The sequence below is a fragment of the Schistocerca gregaria genome, chromosome 1 (assembly GCF_023897955.1).
Source record: "Schistocerca gregaria isolate iqSchGreg1 chromosome 1, iqSchGreg1.2, whole genome shotgun sequence".
In the NCBI taxonomy this organism is placed as follows: Eukaryota; Metazoa; Arthropoda; class Insecta; order Orthoptera; family Acrididae; genus Schistocerca; species Schistocerca gregaria.
Genome location: NC_064920.1, coordinates 410,287,144 through 410,313,224, shown reverse-complemented (window position 1 = coordinate 410,313,224; position 26,081 = coordinate 410,287,144). Strand labels below are relative to the sequence as shown.

The window sequence follows — 26,081 nt, the reverse complement described above, 5'->3', positions numbered from 1 at the left end:
CACCATTAGGAGGCGCGGCTATCACGATTCTGCATGCGTCTCCAATGTCACGTGGCCGTATCCTTCTGTCGAGACGGTATTTAGGACCCCGCATGGCCACAGGTGGGTCAGCTGAAGCTGACGCACCATACTGCACACGATCGCCTCTGGTACCCTGAACAAACAGCCAGAACACTACGACGGGCAAAGGTCAGCGACCTTGGCCTCCAAGATCTCCAGCGCAGTGATACGATATTCAGTGGTCTTAGACTTTTTCTGTGACTGTGAATTCTGTACAGCCACCCAAGCAGTGGTCAGTCTGGGCATAGAATTTATATTATTAGGTTTACAGTTAAATGCCGTGTTGCTAGGGCCCCCCGTCGGGTAGACCGTTCGCCTGGTGCAAGTCTTTCGAGTTGTGCCACAGCGGCGACTTTCGTGTCGATGGGGATGAAATGATGATGATAAGGACAACACAGCACCCAGTTCCTAATCGGAGAAACTCTCCGACGCACCCCAGTATCGAACCCGGGCAGTTAGGTATGACATTCCGTCGCGCTGAACACTCAGCTACGAGGGGAGGACAGGTTCGCATTTATATTGTTTCACTACAAATTTACAGTTTCGCACTTGAGAGCTTTATACAGTTATTAAACAGACTCACACTGATCCATGAACTCTTGTTGTGTTTCTGTACTTGAATTAAGTGCAGCCACTGCGGTTTAATGGGAAGCCTCTTTTTTGCGTCATGGCTAATGAAGTGTTCAGTGCTACATGTTACCGAGAAGCTTGCTCGTGCTTAGTTACTCTTCTCAGGTCACTTAAGAAACCAATCCCCACTGTCTTGGAAAAGATACGTTACACTATGGACAATTTCGAAGAATTTCTACAACAATTGTCATCTAATGTTTTCTATCACGGATGTCAGGTGAGGATGTCAACTTTCGACACCAATAATTGGTGACATGCAATCGTGTTTCCGTCCTATATACGCCTCGGCTCTGCTCTGTGTAGGTCAGAAGTATGGTGGAATGTTACACATTACTATTGTAAAGCCGGCCGCGGTGGTCTCGCGGTTCTAGGCGCGCAGTCCGGAACCGTGCGACTGCTACGGTCGCAGGTTCGAATCCTGCCTCGGGCATGGATGTGTGTGATGTCCTTAGGTTAGTTAGGTTTAAGTAGTTCTAAGTTCTAGGGGACTAATGACCACAGCAGTTGAGTCCCATAGTGCTCAGAGCCATTTGAACCAACTATTGTAAATAACTTCTGATTTAATCAAAACATGCGCTCAAGGAAGAAAAACGTACATGTCTTTGAGAAAAATTAAATTAATGTAGGTATTAATACATATTTAATGATAATTATTCACGTAACATGAAATTTATCTTCAGTCAAATCCGAAACGACTTTTCCCGAATGGCGTCCCTGCCCTTCCACGCCGCACACAGACATTGCTTGTTTTTCCTGCGCTCACTGCGCAATTACATGCAAAACCATTTGAATGTTAAGTGTGTGTGTGCGTGTGTGTGTGTGTGTGTGTGTGTGTGTGTGCGTGTGTGTGTGTGTGTGTGCGTGTGTGTGTGTGTGTGTGTGTGTGTGTGTGTGTGTGTGTGTGTGTCAGTCTCGTCGCCCTTGCGAAAATAATTTATTTTCTTGTAAGAAAAATCTCTTGCTGAGTGATGTACTTAAAAAAGATTGCTGCTGAAACAGTTTATGATAGCCTAATCCTTGTATGTTCGATTTTGGACGCTAAATATGACAATTCCGAAATTATGACAGATTTTTCTCCGCACGAAGTAATCGCTATTCTTGTATTTGCAAACAACAGGTCAAGCTCTGATTAATCTAATAATTGCATGAGTTTCGCGTTACTCTACACAATTAAATTCTCAAGAACATAAGTGCTCACACATTTCCGATGACAAACCGTACATCCTCCCTTAAAAAAAATAGTTTTATTTTCCACATCGGAGGGCGGGAACGGACTGATCGAGATGCAATCCATTACAGAGGCCAGTTCTTTTCAGCCAAATACCAGGCGAGATGTGAGTGACGCCAAGGGATCTCAGTTAGGAACATTTGCAAAAAGATTTCAAAGTCCTGTTGTCGACTTACTACCAAGCGAAACCTGCCTAAAGCGTTGGTCGGAACAAAGGGATTGTAAATATTTGAGAGGGGATTTCCGTTTCCTCACTTGTCCTACAACCAAGGCAATCCTCCTCAAAACCTTTGGTCGGAACCTGGAGATAGAAACTATTCCCTAATTAATTCTGAAACAATATGTCCTGGACAAAAAGTCAGTAAGTTTATGCCGTTGAAAGTGTACGTGTTCAAATCCGTACAGAGTAAAGTCAAACACTTTCTTGACGCGTGCAATGCTTTTTGCCTCAATTTTCTTTTACCACTCCTAGGAATATAACGAGCTTTTTGAGAGCCAGCCTAAGAATCAGTCGCGGATCCTTCAGCCGAGTGTCACACTAGGCTGGATGTGACAGGACTTCCGATTCGGGCATTCGCCTGATAACCAAGGGAAACCTTTCGAAAACCTTGCTTGGAACTGGTGGACGAGGAATATGTTAATATATTTTGAAACAGTCATCTCAGACAAAATTAAAATTAGTATGTGTGTGCACGTCTCTCTCTCTCTCTCTCTCTCTCTCTCTCTCTCTGTGTGTGTGTGTGTGTGTGTGTGTGTGTGTGTGTGTGTGTGTGTGTGTGTGTGTGGTGTAAGCGTGATGGTCGTCGCGAACATTGCTTTTTAAGTTCACTTAGAAATACATTCTCTCAATTGATTCATCTGCAAGCAGTGGACGAAAGAATTCTGTTACTACTCGCTATAAATGTAGATTTTGTCGCCATTATTATGCATTCCTTCCGATTTTAAATGTCACGGAACACATTTGAAAGTTTACGATGTACAACAATCAGCAACAAACTGGTTGTAGGTTACTTTATTCAGAAAGTGCTGTTACCGGTTTCGAATTTATACAGTTCATCATGAGATATTTTCCATGCTTTCATCAAGACAAACGATGCGTTGGTATATCCGTGAGTTGCCTTAGGATAATGATTCACAGTTACAGACGTGTAAATTAAGATGATTACACTACAGACTTGTATTGGAATGCAACTGACGTGAACTTCTGAAGTATTTGTTTTCACTGTTTTCTTCCACAGAATCATATTCGTAATGTTGGCTATATTTCCACAATCACAAACATCGGTTTGCATTATTAAACACTTTCATTTGGTCTCAAATTAAATTTCCAATTCGCATGTTTTGACTCACAATGTATGAAAACAATTACAGAGTTGAAACAGAATTTTCACACTCAATAAAATTCTTCTGAGCATGTGACCGCATTGCCAATGTGTAAAATTGCCGACGTTTCGGCCGCAGTTGCGAATGACCAATTATAGCAGTAGCCAAAACGTCGGAAATTTTACATTTGATAATGTGGTCCCATACCCAGAAGAGTTTTATTGACTGAAATACAGTTTTTACAAGGTGCATGAGTGTCAAAGACGTTGCAGTACAGAGATACATTGCAAAGATGTGGCATTTTGGAAAAAGAACCGTATATTACTATTATTTTAAATTGAAAAAATATTTTACATTAAATGTTGGGCATTAAATATAAAGTAATAAATAGTATTTCGTGAATTAAAGTTTTACAAACGTATTTACAAAATGGTAGAAAAATAAATGTGGATAAGAAAGAATGTCCAATCCCTTTGTACTGTTTAAACAGTAATGGTGAAAGTACATTACAATTTATTCATATTTCATGTCATGAAAATTATTGACTATTGTAAAAACATACAATATTATAACATTTGTTACTTTATCTACAAATAGCTGTAGAAATATTATATACTATGAAGTTTGGAGAGCATTTTCAGGACGTTTCTCAACACAATGTATCAACAAATTCAGTTTTCCCATTAAGGATATAGTCAGGAAAGCTGCTTGTTCTTTTATTTGTGTGTGAGTGTGTGAGTGTGTGAGTGTGTGTGTGTGTGTGTATTTCTATTTCCTTTAATAGATTCGTAGCCTCTCCATTCCCTGTTAAGGTAGTACTTTCATACTCTCATGTTGTTCTCAACATTTCTCACTGACTGGTTTTTCCCCAGCAATGGGGACTGTTAATGTAGATTTGCTTAAGTTGCCAAGTCTTAAAGAATCAAGGTATTCTTTGGACCTAATCTCAAAACCTCTGTCTTTCTGACCAATGTAGAATTTTGGGCACAGATCACATTGGAGCAAGTATCCTGATTTACTATAGGGGCACTTGGAAGAATTTAGTTAATGGCTTACTTCTCGTTGTAATTAACTGTTAGCATAGAAGCTGACTGTAATATTCTTCTTTTTAAATAGATTCAGTATTTCGTATGATAGTGGATATACTAATGGGATAACAGCATATTTAGATTCGCTTTCTGTGGTGATATATTTGTGTTGGAGTAAATGTTGTGTGGATTGCCGTTCTGTGGACCTGTGGTTTTTGTTTATATTTTGTTGTGGAGTTTGTCTATTATTATAGGATGATACTGATTTCCTTTCATGGCTCTGTATGACTCATACGTGCCATAGCTCTAAAATATGGTATTTTGTTCTGGCTGTAATGATGCTATGAGTTGTTAGTGATACCATCTGTGGTGGTACATGTTCTGTAGATACTAAATTGATGTTTATGATTATACTACAAACTTTAAGATCCAGAAAATTAATGGTTTTATTTGTTTCATGTTCACCTATGAATTCAACAATGTTTTGCACTTTGCAGAGGTCTGCTGCCAGTTCATCAATTTCATTGTTTGCATCATCAAAAACACAAAATTCTATCATCAGCATATCTTCTGTAATAGATTATTTGTTTGAGACATGCTGATTATCTGAAAAGTATTTTAATTCTATATTACTGATTTAAATGTAAGCTAATTGCCCAGGCAAGTTACTTGCCATTGCCAAGCTATCATGTTGATGATAGAGCTTATTGTTGAAACTAAAGCAGTCTAATTGTGCTCCAGCATATGTGTAAGTACTGCTGTGAGTTCTAAGGTCGCTGAAATACTAATGTTCGTACAACTAATTAGATTTTTTCTTATATTGTTAGTAGTATCTCGTTGTTCATATGTAGTTTGAGTATGCAAGTAATGCAAATTCAGCAGTAGATGTGATGTGGATGTCTTCAAGGAAGTCTATGAGTTCATGTGTGTTATGTATGGTGTAGCTACTTTCAAAAGTAGCCGTAAAGTAAAGGAAGAAGAAATCTGAAAAGGGAAGTAAATTCAAGGGAGAACAAATAAAAACTTTGAGGTTTTCCAGTGACATCGTAATTTTTTCAGAGATGGAGAACGACTTAGAAGGGCCATTGAATGGAATCGACAGTGTCTGTAAAATGAGATAAAAGGTAAACAGAAACAAACTCAAAACGAGGTTATGGAAAGTAGTCGTATTAAATCACGTGATGCATATGGAATTAGATTAGGAAACGAGACACTAAACATATTGGACGAGTTTTGCTATTACGGCACTGGAATAACTGATGATGGACGAAATAGAGAGTATATAAAATGTAGACTAGCAATGGCAAGAAAAGCGTTTCTGAAAACGAGTAATCTGCTAATATCAGATATAGATTTAATTGTTAGAAAGCCTTTTACGAAGGTATTTGTTTAGAGTGTAGACTTGTATGGAACTGAAATGTAAACGATAAGTAGTTCAGAGGAGAATGTAATAGAAGCTTTTGAAATGTGGCGCTTTAGGAAAATGAAGATTAGAAGTGCATCTCACATAACTAATAAGGAAGTAGCGAATAGAACTGGATAGAAAAAAACTACTGGCACAAGTAGCCCAAAAGTAGTGAACTATTAATAGGACAGGTTCTAAGACATTAAGGGATCACCACTTTGATACTGGAGGGAAGTGTGGAGGAGGGGGGGGGGGGGGTGGTTGAAATTATAGAGGGAGACCAAGAGTTGAATATCGTAACAAAATTCAGAAGAATGTATGTTGCAGTAGTTATTCAGAGATGAAGGGGTTTGCACACGATAGAGTAGCAAGGCGAGGTGCATCAATTATGTTCGGACTGAACATAACAACAACAACAGTATTCTGTAATAAGTTTTTCTAGCTTCCAGCTTATGAAATATGAAGCGCTATTTCTTGAGTTAAATATGAAGGAATGGGATAGTTTTGTTCATGAATCTTTGGCTGTGCGTGTAGTTTTGGTGCTGAGCGATTTGTTGTTATACAGTGGCATACTTCACATTTGTTCAATAAATAGTTATACTGATGCAGTAGCTTATAGAGTTTAGTTTGCGATTTAACGGTGGCATCAGACTTTATTTTGGTAATATTGTTGCTACAGAAAACTGTAGGGTTTCCTCTATATGTTCTTTTTCAAATATTACGACTGTAAAATTGCTTTTATTAATCTGTATTTATGAGTGATTTGCTTCAAGACGGTTTCTTAACATTGTTCAAATCCTTTACTTCAGGGCTTCTACTGGTGTTATTTTCAGCTGTTTCATTATCAGTTTATTTGATTTATAACCCAATGCATTTTTCTCACGCATATCATATCAATTTATTTATCTTAAAAGCCAATCCATCTCTCTCACTTAGACACAGGCAATAGAGCATGCACAATGTCGGCACTAGTACAGTGTATATCCACCTTTCGCAGCAATGCAGGCCGCTATTCTGCCATGGAGACGATCGTAGAGATGCTGGATGTAGTCCTGTGGAACGGCTTGCCATGCCATTTCCACCTGGCGCCTCAGTTGGACCAGCGTTCGTGCTGGACGTGCAGACCGCGTGAGACGACGCTTCATCCAGTCCCAAACATGCTCAATGGGGGACAGATCCGGAGATCTTGCTGGCCTGGGTAGTTGACTTACACTTTCTAGAGCACGTTGGGTGGCACGGGATACATGCGGACGTGCATTGTCCTGTTGGAACAGCAAGTTCCCTTGCCGGTCTAGGAAAGGTAGAACGATGGGTTCGATGACGGTTTGGATGTACTGCGCACTATTCAGTGTCCCCTCGACGATCACCAGAGGTGTACGGCCAGTGTAGGAGATCGCTCCCCACACCATGATGCCGGGTGTTGGCCCTGTGTGCCTCGGTCGTATGCAGTCCTGATTGTGGCGCTCACCTGCACGGCGCCAAACACGCATACGACCATCATTGGCACCAAGGCAGGAGCGACTCTCATCGCTGAAGACGACACGTCTCCATTCGTCCCTCCATTCACGCCTGTCGCGACACCACTGGAGGCAGGCTGCACGATGTTGGGGCGTGAGCGGAAGACGACCTAACGGTGTGCGGGACCGTAGCCCAGCTTCATGGAGACGATTGCGAATGGTCCTCGCCGATACCCCAGAAGCAACAGTGTCCCTAATTTGCTGGGAAGTGGCGGTGCGGTCCCCTACGGCAGTGCATAGGACCCTACGGTCTTGGTGTGCATCCGTGCGTCGCTGCAGTCCGGTCCCAGGTCGACGGGCACGTGCACCTTCCGCCGACCACTGGCGACAACATCGATGTACTGTGGAGACCTCACGCCCCACGTGTTGAGCAATTCGGCGGTATGTCCACCCGGCTCCCGCAGCCCACTATACACCCTCGCTCAAAGTCCGTCAACTGCACATACGGTTCACGTCCACGCTGTCGCGGCATGCTACCAGTGTTAAAGACTGCGATGGAGCTCCGTATGCCACGGCAAACTGGCTGACACTGACGGCGGCGGTGCACAAATGCTGCGCAGCTAGCGCCATTCGACGGCCAACACCGCGGTTCCTGGTGTGTCCGCTGTGCCGTGCGTGTGATCATTGCTTGTACAGCTCTCTCGCAGTGTCCGGAGCAAGTTTGGTGGGTCTGACACACCGGTGTCAATGTGTTCTTTTTTCCATTTCCAGGAGTGTATATCCTCAGGATATTAGCCATCCTTCTGATTCATTTCGACAAGTTTCGGATTTTCATCCATCTTCATTGTTATTACGTTTACACGTTTGTGTCGAATGCATTTTGAGCACAGCAGTTGCCTGTTACACTGTGTCATTTTACCCGTTGTTTCACATTTATACTCATCATACACACACTTTCAAATTCAAATGGTCGACCTGTATCTCTTGCAGTAATTTTAGCCTCAGTCAGGGACCTCAGTTGGATAAATCATGGATAAGTTAGTGTCATCACTTTCTCACATTTAGCACCTGATCATAAATAAAACGACTTTCTAGCTACTGTTTTTTTGCGTTAAAGTGTCACAGTGGTTGTGATTTGGTTGTTTTCTCAGTCGTAAACCTAATGATAATGTATCTAGTAAACACAGCTTCACGAAACGGAAATATTAAAATAAAACCACAACATCAAATCGTATCAGAATAATTCGAAGACAAACACATGTAATTAAAAGATACAGTGTTGAAGAATCTTGTAATACAAGGTGGGGTCAACCGAAATGGTCGATGGGGCAAACACTAAGCCGATGTTGTGATCGGATAAAAACACTAGCAAGTACGACATTGACAGAAGCAATATACACATTGAAAGACTGGCCGTAGAAAGAGATTACGAACACTGCTCTGTTGTGCTACGACGTTCGATCTTGAAAAGCGACAACGATGGAGGGAATTTGATCTGTCATGGTTTGAGGACGTCATTCGTAGCACGACTAAAAAAATCATAACGCTAGGCCTTGCAGCGGCCCTGCCATTATGGCTAAATGTTAAGTTGGTGCGGAAGTTCGTAGCATTTTTGTTTTGCGTTTTGGTATTCTAGTAGCTATGGGTTTATTTATCGGTTGTCACTTTTTATTTCTAGTTCACTATTGCTATTTGAGTTTAGATTTTGTCGTTTGGAGATAGTGAGTTGAGCTGTGAACGCTAGAAAATGGAGTGCCAAATGGGTACATCGGAACGTTTCCAACACATTCTTCTATTTGAGGTGAATACAGGGGTGAGAGCAGCGGATGTAGCCATAAACATTTGCGCCCTGTGTGAGCATAATGCCATCGAACAGAACATAGCAAGAAAACAGTTTTTTCGTTTTACGGAGGATCGTCTTGACGTTAGTGGCTCTCCACGTTCAGGAAGAACTTCGGAGTACGATAAGGATCGTTTAAACGGGTTAATCCACAATTAACCACGTCAGCGTACTCTAGAATTGTCAAATGTGATTAATCAATCCACCAACGTGCGACATTTGCACGTAACGAAAAAGGTTCAAACTTCAGGTGTGTGGGTACCGCATGCTCTAAGCCAAAACCACAGAAATCAACAGTTGCATTTCTGTTCGCCCTTCATCAACTGGATCATGAACAGCACCGACCATTCCTATCCTATGCCGTTACTGGTGATGAGAAATGGTGTCTTTACGCTAAAGTAAGGAAAATAAAGCCACTCCCCGTCCAAATACCTACGCGCGTCCACGAATCATCGTGTTATGCATCTGGTGGACCGGCGACGGTGAAGTGTACTACGAATTGCTTCAGGTGTTGATATTTATTGTCAGCAAAATAACTAGCACAGTGAAGCTGAAGCACAGCCAGTTGTTTACACATCAGCGTTCAACCGAGCAGAAGTAGCACAACATTCCTCCTGCGCACCGCCTTCCGAGAGCAGACACTGCAGCTGTGTCTCGTCACCAACATCTTCTTTCGAGCCACGATTCTAGAGCCCGTCCACTCTCATAGAACAGGAACCCATGTCTCATCTTGATAACAAATCACTGCTAGCTCAGGCTCAAACTCCACCATCACTGCCTGCACTGCTGGCCACGAGAACCTGCCACTCGCGTCTTGTACAGCCGACTCCCATCTCAGTTGCTCGTTTGTTGCTCTGCCTCCTGAATGGCTGTCTGCATACTGTCCTTGTGTCCAATGAAGCTCCATTAGCTTGCAGCCCCCATGATGACGGCTGCCACGCCATCCTCCATAAAGACGAGTCCTCTATTACAGGCTGCGAACAGTCAATGCCCCCCTCGTCTTCTCAGGTGCCTCCTCCTTGAACCAACCACTCCGGGGCGCAGACGAGTTGGCTGGAGCATCAGTCCTGGCCCGCCACTGCAAGCGACGTCATTCCCGCTGCCGTTACCCACTGTCCCTGGTACTGTCAGGTGGTTTTGCTACTTCCTTGTCCCACACGAGTCTGCTCTCCTCTGTCCCTGATGACCGCTCGTTGTCTCACCACAGCACTGCGCTCCTCTATTTTACAGTTACGCCCTCGCTCTGCCGTGGCAGGAACGTATCACGAGCGCTGACGACAGCCAACAAATGGGGCAGGACTTGAACTGTACCTTGAAAAGCCAATTAACGGCACAACTGGAATATTCCGGTGGCTTTAGGCTTTTAGCGATTTTACCTCGTCCTCCAGTGATTTTTTAACGGTGTTTTCGCCATTGCTAGCTGAACTGGCTGACTCCTCATTCTTACTACCTCGCCCGTAATCCCCCATAACTCTGTCTCCTACTAAGACATTCCAACTGTAACGAATCGCCTCAATGTCAGCAGAATGCGTACACTTTAATGTATTTGGGAACAATTTTAAAGCCCTCCTCTTCCAATTCATTTATACTGTATAATCCATATATAGCAGCTGATTGAACGTCGTTACGTTGTTGCTTGAATGGTGGTGAACACATTAGAAAATAACTATTAGCAGTTTTATTCTTCATTCTAACTGCAGTATAACCTTACAACGGGTATTTAGCATATAATAGAAGATATTTATACTTTTTTCTTGATTTTTCTGGTACGAAATTCTATTTCATCACGTACCAAACGCCGGTCTCTGCTGCTGAGTTTGTAGTCACTGCGAGACACATCTATCAGACTCCAGATTCAGTCATATGTTGCCAGCAGCTGCCACTAGAGGGAATTGACATCGTCTGAAACTACAATATATTTTCTCGTAGCGTCGTTGTCAATGGTGCTGGTGGTGGGCAGTGTTTAACGTCCCGTCGACAACGAGGTCATTAGAGACGGAGCACAAGCTCGGGTTAGGGAAGGATTGGGAAGGAAATCGGCCGTGCCCTTTTAAAGGAACCATCCCGGCATTTGCCTGAAACGATTTAGGGAAATCACGGAAAACCTAAATCAGGATGACCGGAGACGGGATTGAACCGTCGTCCTCCCGAATGCGAGTGCAGTGTCATTGTCAATGAAAAAATAGTGTAATGTAATACGTCTGGCACACAGGGTGATTCAGCTGCCCCTAATGCTGTCGTTTTATGCAACCTGCAATGTTATATCTGGCCTTAGAAAACCAGGCAGGAGATTTTGGTATTCTTTCGCTCGCTACGCGCAAATTAATAGCCTCACAGAAAAATCAAGCTGGATCTTTTCGTAGGACTTTTTATTAAATTTGGCATTGGGATACGTTTTCACTGGAGGCCACGGTTTTCGAGTTATTCAAGAAAAACGTACAAATGTGATCTTCAAGCGCACCGGCTCCCCGACCATCTCATTAGCAAGGATTTCTATTGCGTTGTTCGTGGCACTCCCTCGTACCACTGTATAAGAATTTCTGGCTACGCGAACTACTCCCGATATTCGACATTTTTTACTCTCCATCGATTGAGCTATTACTCCACCAGCGTAGTCGACTATTTCGTGAGCATTATTAAATTAAATATGCCCGTGAGGGCACTAAAACGAAAACGACTTTAGTAAACGTTACGACAAAACTAATTACTTTGACTATTCTATCCAAACTTAATCCTTCTAAGAACAGAAGTGTCGTATTCAGAAGGGTTGAGAATGCAATTATTTATGCTATTAAAATACACAAAACTGTTAGATAAAATTTACGCAAACGTCGATTTTGCGGTTTGTAAGTGTTCGAATAAGGCTGTGGCGTAATAAGGCCACGCTATCTTCATAGCGTAGAAAGGTAGAATTTGGGAAATAATTCATGCAGTCGCCAATTTTGTAAGTGGTAGGAGGGTTTGCCTGAAGAACGTACTAGAAATACTGACCGATGGGTGCTGATACTAGGGGAGGGGGTGTATTTGAAGGTTAGTTTTGTAAATTTTTCTTCAATAACTCGAAAACTACGGCCTCTAGCGAAAACATATGCCGGTACAAAATTTAACCACTTTAAATTTCATACAGACACGCTTCCGTTCATTTTGCCTTTGCGTCTGATAGTTTTCGCGTAGCAAGCGAGAGAATATGAAGATCTCGCTCATGATCCTTGTCGGCCAGATATTGTTTCCTTATGAAAAATCCGTCATTGCGTCTTACCATGTACTCCATTTTGTGTAAATAAAAAAAAAGACTTTTAATTTTCCTGGACTTCTTATCTTATGCTTCCCAGGACTAATTTTTCGGTTGGCCACATGGTTAAAAACTGATATGGACAGGTAGCGAACTTGCTCATCTCGGAACTAAAGCGTAATTTTAACATTTGTAACTTTATCACTGGGAAAGTTACCTGAGGAATAGGCATTTTGTGCCATCGTTTATAATTGTATGCATATGTAAATGTGGTCATAGAATCTAGTATTTCTTTAAATAATTACAACGTAAGAACATAAAGATCTCATATTTGTTTGAAATCAGAAAATAAATGCACAGAAACAGATAGTTGTGCTAATTCTCATATGTACTTTTAACTAATTTCCTAACAATTATTTTATTACGCTGCTTGGTCTTCATGCACCACTTGGCATAGATGACCGCCCTTTCAACGAAATGCAAAGGCATTTACATTCCGCAGAAAATAACCGTAGGAAATCATTCAGGACAGATGTTGTGATGGGGTAGATTCGCTCTATACGGAGTGATTCTCGTTAATGTTTAAAAAAACCGAAGTGACGCATATAGTGCTGACCTGTGACACAAGTAATTTAGTGTAAGACACAAGGGGCCCCACATGTCGGGATCTACCCCGAAAGTGGTCGACAGATGTTGAACATGTGACGTCGCCAGATGACGCACCTCACAGGACGTGCAACGATTGGGCTTGTCAGTCTTACCTCCTCCGGTTGTGGGCAGTGCTACAGATCACTCCGACGGGCTACTCTGTTTTCAAACGCCTTTTGTAGATGTAGACGTTACAGAATTATTGTCCTCCTTGTAACCAAGCAAAATCTGTTTTTATCTTGTGTTTATTTCCTTTTGTTCTTTCTGTTTTTGTTTACAGACTATTTAGTAAAGAACACGAAAGTCTTGTACTGGTAGCGATGCAGTTCAGAAGGTTATACTCAATTACTTGCGGCGCAATGTGATAGGCTTTTGTTGTACTGTACTTCGCAACCAATCAGTGGGGACCGCGAGATCGGTAAATAAAATAATGAATATTAATGTGTGTGAAATTTTGTGGGACTTAACTGCCAATGTCATCAGTCCCTAAGCTTACACACTACTTAACCTAAATTATCCTAAGGACAAACACACAGCAGTGGTTAGCACACTGGACTCGCATTCGGGAGGACGACGGTTTAATCCAGTCTCCGGCCATTCTGATTTAGGTTTTCCGTGATTTCCCTAAATCGCTTCAGGCAAATGCCGGGATGGTTCCTTTGAAAGGGCACGGCCGATTTCCTTCCCCATCCTTCCCTCACCCGAGCTTGCGCTCCGTCTCTAATGACCTCGTTGTCGACGGGACTTTAAACACTAAGATCCTCCTCCACAAACACACACACACACCCATGCCCGAGGGAGGACTCGAGCCTCCGCCGGGACCAGCCGTATAGTCCATGACTGCAGCGCCTCAGACCGCTCGGCTAACCACGCGCGGCAATGAATATTATCTCAATGTGGATACATAACTGTCTACCGCAGTGCAAAAAAATACTGCTTGCTAGACACAAGATCGAACCCTGAGCCCCATGCGCTAACGTCGAACGCGTAGGCCGGGGGCCACACTGACGTGAATACTTGATTTCGTATGGGATGATCATGTGAAAGAGACCGATAGATTCCACTGTTGCACATGAGGCGACGTACTTCATCTGGCGACGACACGTGTTCAACGTTTGTCATCCACTTCTGGAGTATTTCTCGACATCTGCGACCCTATGTGTCTTATACAAAATTACTTGTCTCAGCGTCATCTACGTTTCTTCGGCGGTTTTTAAACATTTATAAGAATCACTCTGCATACTGAAATCCATAAGTAAAGATACGATTTATTACTAAAATATATCTGAAAACATTTAATGGGCGTAACTCCACTTGGAACCACTACGCAGCGATCCGATACAATACCGGTGACATTCAGCTAAACAGAAAACAAGACGCGTTTTAATCAGTTATCTTATTTAATTGCAATTAATCTTATACTGAATAACTTTAATACTGATTTTTTATGAATATCTCATTGCACTACGAGATTTAGATTAATAATATTACGAAGATTTTTCTCTTTTCGGAATTCTCATTGCACTTCGAGATTCCAATAAACAAAAATTTGACGATTTTGTGAAAGTGATAATGAGCGCAGCTCTTTGATTCCTACCCCTCCATTCCAGCAATATACGTCGTTTCTCGGCCTTTTATAGATAATTGTGTTCAACATGTACGTGGAATAGTGAACAACGCATGTAATTATTTCGAGTGACGATTGCTAGAATAGACCCAGCAGCTATCTTTCAGCTGAGACAATACTTTTAACCGTGTATTTTTCTTCTGAGAGTTCTTGAAACTGAAGCCCTTGGATTTTGGTTCTGAGAGGCGGGACGTAAGTGAAATACATGCATGTGAATGCTGGCTGCATCATATGAATTTTTCTTTCGGATTTAGCTGTCCAGTTCGCATGTATGTGACAGTCATTGCTATTTCTAGCGGCATACGGTGTCGTCCAAGATAATCTAAGTTATCGCACAAACACCCATGATTATTAGACTTTCATTTGCCTTCAGATATTAAAACACTTGACCAATGTCTGCAAATTATTTTTCTATCTCATCTGCTGCTTGTGGCGCCAGTATTCGTGCCTGAACTAATGTCGGTGACGTTAGTTTGCTGTCAGTTCTGTTGAGAATAATCCTATCAATTAACTCTTCACAATAACATAATCTCTACACTGCCTTCCTATTTGTGACGAATAGGGCGAATTCTAGTAAAATCATCCCTATATAAAGCAGTGTCTAATATATGTATATATAAAAGAAAATGTCCTAATTGACTGACTCATCATCGCTCAGCCCAAACCGTTAAGGATGGACGCTTCAAATTTGGAGAGGGTGTGAATCGTATATTTCAGGCACCGTTTACGAAGGCATTGTTCGAAATTCCACTTCTAAAGGGCTGAAACAGGGGATGAAAAGCTTTTTGAAAATGTCTTTATTAAGGCAATTTTGAAGCTAGAACTACAAAAATTGGTATTTGGTTTCTCAGTCAGAAATAAAGAAATGCGTGTTTCATCATTTTTAGAAATTTGACCACTAACTGGGTGGGTTAGAAACAAAAACATACGTGTTTCACTGTTTTTGTAAATTCAGCCCCTAAGGGGTGAAGTAGGGAATAAAAATTTTAAAGAAAATAATTCTTTGTGTCAAAAAAAGTTTTAATCTATGTATATGAAAGTGGTATTCCACTTATCAGTTAGATGTAAAGAAATATGTGTTAGAGAATGAAAGTTCCTATGGAAACAGCACCATAAGAACACAAAAGGCACGATAAACAAAAACTTTGGATACCAGGTACCAGAATCACGTTTTTGCCAGAGGTACATTCGGAAAAGATCACGCTTCTATGGCATTAATTAACGTGAAAAGTCTAGAAGGTTTTGCAATTTGTGAACAACATAAATATATATAAGGAGAACAGTCAACAGCAACAACGCCACTCTGTATGAATTGAAGTGTGTGAGACAGGTACTTGCAGTCGAGTCCCGACGATGAACGTTGAGGCGTCGATGGTCGCAGTCTTACATTAGAGTAGCTTAGCTCCTGTAGCTTTGCTTGCGTAGACTGCTAGTATAATACTGTGGTCATCGACGCCCTAGCGTTCATCGTCGGGACTCGACTGCAAGTACCTGTCTCACACACTTCGGTACATACAGAGTGGCGTTGTTGATGTTGACTGTTCTCCTTCAAGTCAGTCGAAATGTTCTCCTAAAAATTCACTGGACTCACCGCACGACGACGTTGATGTTGTCCTCTGGAGTGGAGGGCGACCTCAGCGACCCGGTGGCGCTCACCTCCAGCAGGTCCGAGCTGGAGCTACTCCTGCAACATCAAACAGCGGACACTCAACGACACAGCACATCAAATTGTTCTCACAAGCGGTCTGCAAATTCTACAATAAACATTCATTTGCATAGAAAGTAAGACTACTTCAACTATTCAGACAGAATGTTGCGCCACCACTATTCTCAATATATATTCACTTATATAGAGTCTTAATTTATGGAAGACTGCGGTTGATTTACTAGGATATTGAGTTTCTCAGTAATGTAGGGTGATGGCATTGGATGATGCACTGGATGATGCATGGCGCTCAAGCCTCAACGCAATAATGGCATGAACTTTCTGTTTCGTCACCTGAAACGTTACAGTATACCCAACATAATGGCATTGCCATATGTAAATACAGGGTGTTTCAAAAATGACCGGTATATTTGAAACGGCAATACAAACTAAACGAAAAGCGATAGAAATACACCGTTTGTTGCAATATGCTCGTTTAGTTTTATTGCCTTTTCAAATATACCGGTCATTTTTGAAACACCCTGTATAACGAAAATGTGTAGAGATTTGTGACAGGTTGGCCATTGATTTGCATTAGGATACCGTTTTGTTGTCGAAGGAAATGACTGCATATTAATCAGATATTGGAAACTAATTGCTTGGTGCACGATTGTAATTACGAAGTGAACGGTGCAGGCTATCATGGCTGCGGCTCTTTCAACAGAACACGCCAAGCAGTAGTCAGACGAACTACGCAGCATAATGATGTGCACAATAATTTAAGTAGCGTCACTGAACGGGACGAACATACAAAGCTGACGAAACAGACAGGAAACAAATTTTTAATGAACACAATGTTTACAGACGGTACAAAGTAGATGAACTGGTAAGAACAGTAGGAAGTCACGAAATGTTCCTCCGATGACATACCGATCGAGCTGATACATGTAATACAACGAGCAATGACATTATATTACCTCCTTTTTCGGGCACAACTCTGTCATATGAACTACATGCCTAATACCTATGAGTTACTACATCCCATCTCCAGCTCAATGCGCTCACGCCCGTGCTTGATGTATTGGGACGGCTCAACTAGAATAATTAATCATCTCACTGCTGTGCTGATACTGTCCTCTCTACTACTCTAATACATTTTTTCTTACATATTTCATACTTTGTCTAGCCCTACAACTTCCTAACTCTACCGCTTCTTCCACTGTCAATTCAGCAACTCCTTAAAGCCTTGGTAAATGTCGCACCAACTAATCTCTATTTCACAAAACGCTTTTCCATGCACTTTTTCGTTGTCCGTATGATCACCGTTTTCGAAAGAGAGGCATACGTTTCAAAGTCCTGCTTTAGCAAACAGTTTATATCTTCATTTATTTATCTACCTTGGAATGTTAGAGCCATAGGGCCTCTGTTACATCTGACCGAGCGTTCTACATACACTGATTAACCGGGACATTATGACCACCTACTTATTAGTCGGCATGACCGCGTTTACCACGGATGGGAGCAATGAGGTCTTGGTAGGTCGCTGGAGGGAGTTGGCACCACATCTGCACACACAAGTCTACTGATTCCCGTAAATTCCGGGCAGGGGCGATGAGCTCTGACGCCACACTCAGTTGCATTCCATATTTCTCACACATTCAAACATTTTTTTGTTTTTGTTTTTGTAGTCTGACAGATCCTATGAACGTCTTCAACATGGAATCTCATTGATTGGAAGAGAATTCTCTTCAGCGATGAGTCCCACTTTGAAATGAGTCCCGATGAGTAGCGAAGATAGGCCTAGACACGTCCCGAACAGTGGTGGAAACCAACCTGAGTGTCGTCCGCCAAAAGGCCCGGCAGCCAGTAGTGATGGTCTGGGATGACATTTCTTTTCATAGCAGGACTCTTTCGGTTCTCACCAACGGCACGCTGATAGCACAGCGATACGTCGACGATATTTTACACCCCGTTTTGTTGCCTTTCATTATATGCCATTCTGGGCTTACATTTCAACAAGATAAATCCCGCCCACACACGGAGAAAGTATCTATTGCTCATATTCGTATTGCGAAACCCTACCTTGGTCAGAAAGGTCACCAGATCTCTCCAAAATTGAGAATGTTTGGAGCATTATGCTCAGAATCTTCCAACCAGGTCGGGACTTGTACGATCTAACGTGCAAATTGGACCGTATTTAGCACAATACCCATCCAACTATTCAACCAATCAGGTCCAAATCAAATAACTGCTTGGGCCAGACGCGGACCATCGCATTATTGACTCGCTAAACTTTCTCTCGAATAATCACTCTTTTTTTTTTTTTTAGACTCTATCTCTGTTAATTACGTACAAAGATTTAGCATACCAGCACCCACGTAGGCGAAGATATGAAGGACATTTTTTGTCTGGGAGTGTATCGTGTATCTCTGTGAATTATGTACTAAAATTGTAGCATACCAGCTCCCACATAGACGAAGACATAAAGGACGTGAATCTCGTCGAGAACGATACAACCCCTGATCGTTTCAGTTTTCATACTAGTACTTGACGGACACGAGTGTATATCGCTAGCTGCCACTACAAAGGGGATGCCACTAAATTTAACAGCTGGACAGTAGTTTTGCAGTGTTAGTTCATCTAGAACAGCCATTCTCACGGTGGCGAACGCACCAACTCGGGGGCACATAAAGTAATATACGGCGGCACCCGCTTCCACTGAAAGATTTTTATATTCCATATTATGTAATAAAAAGACTTCCAATGAACAAGTATTACTAGCGTCAGCTTCTCATTTCCATGAACCAAGTTAGGAAGTTGCCCGATGGTTAATTGCTATGTTATTTCAGAATAACTGACCACTAGACACTGTAACCAGGAATACTGAGAAAAGTCGCGAGTTATATTTCATCACACAGTCCCTGTCACCGATCACGCGCTGTATTACCTGCTTACCAACCACTTAACAACGATTAATGACAATAAGTGAACTATTTCCAGAATGACCTTAACTAAGACGAAACGTTAGTGCTGGCTGCAGATGGAAAGGGATTTGCGAGCTGTTGTTTCAAAGATCCAACCACGACTGGATCTATTTTCTGCATAAATTGAAACTCTCACACCACACAAAAACAATGAAAATCTTATAAAAGTTCCGAATTTTAACCAATCTGCATTTTTAACCTTATTTATTTTCTTTTTAGATTATAAATTTGAATACAGCAGTTTTTAAATTGGCATTTAAAAGTTGGCTATTGTTCTATGCTCATTTATATGTCGTAACCTATCAACTATTAAAACATCCTAAGTGAATTAAAAGCAATATAGATGGAAACAATTAAACTTCAGCTGACTAATTTGTGAACTGATTTGCAAAAAGTATGTAATGAAATATACATTTTGCTTAGTTCCCATAGATGTACATGCAGCTGTGATTATTTATAACTAGTTGTGATTGTTAGCTTTCACGAACTTTGAACAATACAAATGCAAGATAATTTTTTAAAAAATATGTAGCTCTGGTGTGCTCGAAGGACACTAATTACTGCTATTGTTGTAACTAATAGTTGAATAGTTTCAATAATTGAAATAATTAGACAGAAGTAAATTTATATCGGGAGCCGTTTCCGTGCCCAGTATGAGAGGTGCTGAGGAAGGAAAGAATAAGGTGCGACGGGAGGCAAAAGCTTTATGTTTCAGAAAAGGGGGCGTGAAGGAGAAAGTTTGAGAACCCCTGGTCTAGAAGGAGAATTTTATTTTTTGGTGAAGTATTGGTAATATCAAGAGTTATAAACGATGATACAATGGTACATGAAACAAAACCTGCGATTGGACTGAGGATTTCTTGACAGGGAGAAAGCAGAATGTTCTCTGGACGGAGGTTCGTCGACTATAGTGACCTAATGAAGTGTGCTGGGATCCTTGCTGTTCATGTAGATTGTTAATGACTAGAGACCGGATTATATGCTTCATGAAAGCCGTAAAATATACATGCAAATATGCACGAAAAATGCTAAATAATGCATGAAAAATGTTCTAAATATGCAAGATCAAATAATAAAAAAACGTGTTAGTTATTGCATGCATTATATCTTAAAGCCGAACCTGTGCATATCAGTTACGAGGAAGAGCGTCCGCCACGCGAAAAATCGGTACGTTTAGAACGCTAATATTATTTCCTGAATATTTTCTGGTAGATGTTAGGAAGGGTGTCCTCCTGGGATTATTTTTTAAAAATTTGCAAAATGGTGTCGCTAACTGTGTTTCAAGTAATGTTCCTGCTTTGCTATTGTTGTAGGTAACAAGCGGGTGCTATGCGAGCGAGGCGCAGCGGAACAGTCAATATGTACAGGACCAACTTGGAGGTGTATCGCACGCAGAGGGGCACGCTCAAAAACTCCGTCATATTTTATTCAAACAACAGCAAACAATCATTAATTTTTTTGAACAACATTAACTTTTAACTAATACTATTGGACCAAAATAATCATTTACAATTTATTTTGCGTTTTTCTACTATTGTATACATAAACGACCAAGTATTGTTCCGAATGTTCGGTAGTAAGATTGTGTCTTCGATCACCCATACTTTTTTATAAGCAGAAAACGACCGTTCTATATCAACTGATGTAACTGGCAGAATTTGGGTGCTATGTTGGCACTTATTGTTTCCGGTAAAAGTTCACCTACCCTCTGAACAAAACTATCAATTTGGCACAAGGGTCAAAGCCTGGGTTATTGTTTAAAATGTTTTCAAACTTTTCTTTAAGTTTTCTTGGGAATACCTCCGACACTAAAATAATTTTATTCATTAACTGAATAGATTCATTCAACGCCAAACTCCAGTTTCAAGCATTTTAGTACTTGCAGGCATATGGGGAATATGACTGCTAACCATAGCAATTTCTTTTTAATACCGGAATCATTAAAAGCTTCCTTGCACTGGCAAACTGCCAAAGCCTCTGCACTATCGAAGTCGTTTACTACCCCTCTAGGCGCAGTGGTTAGCACACTGGACTCGCATTCGGGAGGATGACGGTTCAATCCCGTCTCCGGCCATCCTGATTTAGGTGTCCCGTGATTTCCCTAAATCGTTTCAGCAAAATGCCGGGATGGTTCCTTTGAAAAGGCACGGCCGATTTCCTTCCCAATCCTTCCCTAACCCGAGCTTGCGCTCCGTCTCTAATGACCTCGTTGTCGACGGGACGTTAAACATTAACCACCACCACCACATACTACCCCTCTAATGGCCTCGCAGAGTTCATTTATAACAACACAGCTTCGACCCACGTACCCTAACAAGTTACCACTGGTTCGGGAGGTAAAGGCATATTTGTAGGTCTTATAGGATGAAATCAGTTTATTTACATTCACAAACGAGGAGCGTTCTTCTTCATCAAGGCGATGTACTCCACGAGCAAAACGCGTCACATGAATCAAATTGGGTTAAAATACTCGGAGGGATTTTCCAGCTTTGACCATGTAGGGACCAGCATCTGAAATAAAAATAAACACCCTTTCACCTGCAGAAGATTCTGGAAATATTTTTCTAATACCCTCATTCACAAACCTGGCGATAGTGGAATGATATACTTTTTCAAGTTCTTTGGAGGCCTCTAAATAGGAAGAAGAAGGCTCTACTTTTAAAGCACCAGAAATTAAATTTGCTGTGTAACGACCACAAGTGTCTGTAGTTCCGTCAACTGAAATCCAGATAATGCTGTCCTTGAGTTAATTGCATATTTCTTCCAGAGCATTTACGTAATTTGTCGGTATGTAATTTTTACGCAGTGATGATTTATCGGGTATATTTTGATTTAAGCAATGTTTCCGCAGCAAGCTTTTGAGGACGGGGTTTGTAAGTTTCTGAGGAGGACTATTCTTTGCAAAGAATGCTTCAGATACATCAACAGATGATTTATCGGGTATATTTTGATTTAAGCAATATTTCCGCAGCACGCTTTTGAGGACAGGGTGTGTAAGTTTCTGAGGAGGACCATTCTTTGCAAAGAATGCTCCACATACATCTACATTAAACAGACTTTTTTGGTTACGTTTGGACAATTCCGTGCTACTGCAATTTGAAGTTGTCAGAAGTTGTTGTCATGGTCCTTTCTTCTGCATTCCTGCGATATGAAGACTTCTCTTGACATGTTGGTCTATTTGAAACATTTTTTTGCACAAAACTTTTTTCTAGAAAACTCGACAGCATAAAACAATCCCGTCATATGTAAGCGTTCCAAATTGGTCAGCTCTTCACAAGACAACGTTTCTTTTTTTTGGGGGGGGGGGGGGGGGCGGTATGGCGCACAACACCTTACACACTACACGTCGTAAACACGTTCAACTACGGACGAGTAAACAGAAAGCTAAACTGAAACAATGGACGTGTGAATATAAGCTTGCTTAGTTTAATTTAGTTGTTGCCGATGCGTACAGTACGGCAACGGAGGGGATTAACCGAGGGGCGCGGGCACAGGAGCATTGACTCTGTCTGCCTGTTCCTGTTCTTCTTCTGTAATGATGCCGCTAGACAGTGGCCTCTCGTTTAGCGATTGCACGTAGTTCAAGGCCGCGATCTGTTTGTGAGACATCACAACTACATCGAGCTAGAGACCGCCCATCTAAATTTTTAAAATATTGTAAACATAGAGCGAAAATATGCATTGGCATTAGTTTTTAGTTAAAATATACAAGAACCGGTGGAAATGATTCATATATGCAAATGCATATGCAACATGCAGATGCATATAATCTGGTCTCTATAAATGACCTTCTAGAGAATATTAACAGTAACCTTTCTCGCAAATGGTCCATTTACCTACAGTAATGTCTGACGGAAGCAGCACAAATATTCAATCAGTCCTTGACAAGATTTGAAAGTGGTGCAAAAATTATCAGTTGGGTTTAAATGTTCAGAAATGTAAAATCTATATTTCACAAAAGGCAAAAAAAGTAGTATCATTGGACTACAATATCAGTGAGTGACAACTGGAATCATTCAAAACATACAAATACGTGGGTGTAAAAATTTGTATGTTTGTCTGAAATGAAATGAATACATAGACTCAGTCATTAGTAAGTCCTACGTCACTTTTGTTGAATGGGCATAGTGCACTCAGGCGTCTCCTGAAGCTGAGTTTATGTTTGGCACTTCTGAGTCTTGACACACTGTGATAATGTCTCCTACAGTTGGAGACGAAATAATAGGCACAGAATAATACCTCAGACTGCGGTCTAATGCGCATATAACAGAAATCACCGCGGATGCAAACACCGGCCGTCAAATCCTACATTATATGATCGGACTACAGCTCGTTGGCACTATACAGGGAAAATGCAGTTTGCAAAGCAGATTGCTTACAAGACACTTGTATTACCCATCGCAGAAAATTGCTCAAATGTGGTGGACCCACACCAAATAGGGAGAACAGGGGATATTGGACGTATACAAAGAAGGGCAGCACCCATGAGACAAGGTCACGGAAGTACAAACCCCGCATTGACAGACGTTTGACGACACTTATCCCACGAAAACCTGCTTATAAAATTTTAAGAACCAACTTTGTATGAGGAATCTAGGAACGTATTAAAACTCACTACATACCGCTCCCGTAGGGATCGCGATTCCAAGACTGGACGGTTTACTATATGCACGGACCTCCTGAAGTAAGCGTTCTTCCCAGGCTCCATGAGCGAATGGAATGAGAAAAACCCCGAAAAGTTGGACAATCGGAAATACCCTCTGCCGTATACTTGACAGTGTTTAACAGAACGTAAATGTGAAGTAGTTGTAGATGATCTTGAATTAATCCACCAGGTACCAGTTTCTCACAGTTATTTCTGTAAGTAAGCGTCTAGTCTTAACAAAAGAGATGGATGGTTGGATGGAACGTACCGTAAATAGTCAGATTACCGACTCGCTTACATTCTGAATAAAATCTTACTATGATTGCAATTAGCAGGTCAATGGTTGTAGACAACAACTCACCATACGTTTAAAAGAGAACTGGTCAGTTTAATTACACACTGATGTACGACATTAATTAATTAATTGCTCTCTCAACGCTCCAACTACCTAAAAATTCGTGCTGTCCGCCACATCGATCACAAACTGCTGACGAGACACACATAATATCACACTGATGACACGTTCCTATTAAAAAAAATAATGTGTGTCGCAAGGCACGTCTCGGGACGAAATCTAGCACAGAACAACTGTAGTATTCAAACAGAGGGGCAAAATAACAGGACAGGCAAGGTCACTCTCATCAGAAAAGGAAGTCGCGTGCCGCAGAGTAGGAAGATCTGGAAGTGAGCGCTTTACTTAGCCCGGCGCCCGTCGCGTGCTCATCGCTGTGGACGTTGACCTGGGAAAGGCAGCATTTGTTGGCCTCCTTCCGGAGACTGCTGTGAGCCGCACTCACTTTCCGCAGCTACTCTGTGTAGTTTCAGGTCGGACAATTTCCTGTCACGAGGAGCTTCCGCTGTTAGTTCTACCCCAAAAGATGTATGAAGTTTCTTCACGAAGTACGCAGTATAGCCATCATTGTGACTGAAACTTTTCAAAGTGTTCACTTCATACACATAATCACTAAACAATTTCAAAAAGTAACCGGCATCGACTGCTTAACGTTCATCTTCAGGTCACAAATAAATGTAGCATCATATTTCAAACATTTTATATGTAAGAGGTTTGAGTTGGCAACGCATAGTTCATGCATCTACAATGTCTTTAATACACAACAACAATTGTATAATCTACAGCTACATAAATACTCCAAAACTCACCATAAAACGCAATGTCAGTGTCCTTATTTCCTATTTCCGACACAATGGACAGACTGTAAAGGCAACGGAACTGTCACACACTCTTCCTCGAATAACCTCCAGATTTAATCTACAGCATCTTTTGTGATATAACATGAAACAGACAAGGCAGGTCGTGTGGAAACCAAAAGCGACACGAAGTTGACAGCTGGAAATGTAATTGAGACATAACTTTACGATTGAAAGTAATGAGAGCTGAAATCACTACCAACGAACAAACCTAGAATCGTCTTCAGCGAAAACATGCAGAATCTGAGCCCCAATCCAATGTCCTGGTCCAGAAACAAGGTAAATTCGGAGAATTAAAGTGTAAGTTGCTTACGTACGCCGTGGAGACGGAAAACTTCTAGCACATGCTGAAAAGGGGGAAGACAAAATGGTGCCAATACATGGAAGGACTGCGCGAGGAAGGGCAACTGTATTGAAGTGCATCGGAAGAGGTGGAGGAAGATGATGTGCGAAGGAACAGCTGATCCAGTAATGTAGTTATAGTTTATCACGACACTGAATGATTTGAGCTCAAGAAAGGCAGCAGGAATTGATGTAAAATCTTCGGTTTCTCTGAAAGCTGTGGGAATTGTAAAAAGTAGAAGTTTATTTCAGGTGGCGCGTGTTTCAAAAATGAAACAAGGCGCGATAGACCCATAGTTCCTCAGTCATATTCACAACTTCGATGCGACCGGTGTGTGTATCGAATGGACAGATTAGATGCCACAGGAGTGGGAGTGTGCATTGCATTTGACTAAAATATTCCGTCTTTGAGGTTGAATTTCATTGTTACAGGGAAGTTTTGTGGTCGAGTGTACAATGTCTAGGTGAAATAAAGTTAATTGTTGGATGTTTTTACCAGCCGTGCGATTCTGCTGTGACAATTTTAGAGTTATTCCAAGAAAGTCTACCGTCAATAGCGCGGAAATACCCAGAGCGTGCAATTTTAGTTGGAGGCGACTTTAATGTACCGACTGTAGACTGGGACGTCTATGGATTCATTGTAGGGAATATAGGCAGACAGTCTTGCGAAGTACTTTTGAACAAGTTTTTCGAAAACTGTTTTGACCAGCTACTTAGACAGCTCAAACTCAGTAAAAATATTTTGGACCTTCTAGCCACAAACAAGACTGACCTTACC

At 41.5% G+C, this 26,081-nt stretch overlaps 1 protein-coding gene across 1 annotated transcript in view; it reads right to left on the bottom strand.

Annotated features, from left to right (window-relative positions):
* LOC126349718 (kinesin-like protein KIF12) overlaps positions 1–26,081 on the bottom strand; it is a 568,557-nt gene that overhangs the window by 320,668 nt on the left and 221,808 nt on the right. Inside the window, exon 3 of the mRNA XM_050002454.1 lies at positions 16,070–16,162. Within this exon, the coding sequence (XP_049858411.1) occupies positions 16,070–16,162 (93 nt within the window). The remainder of the gene's footprint in view (positions 1–16,069; positions 16,163–26,081) is intronic.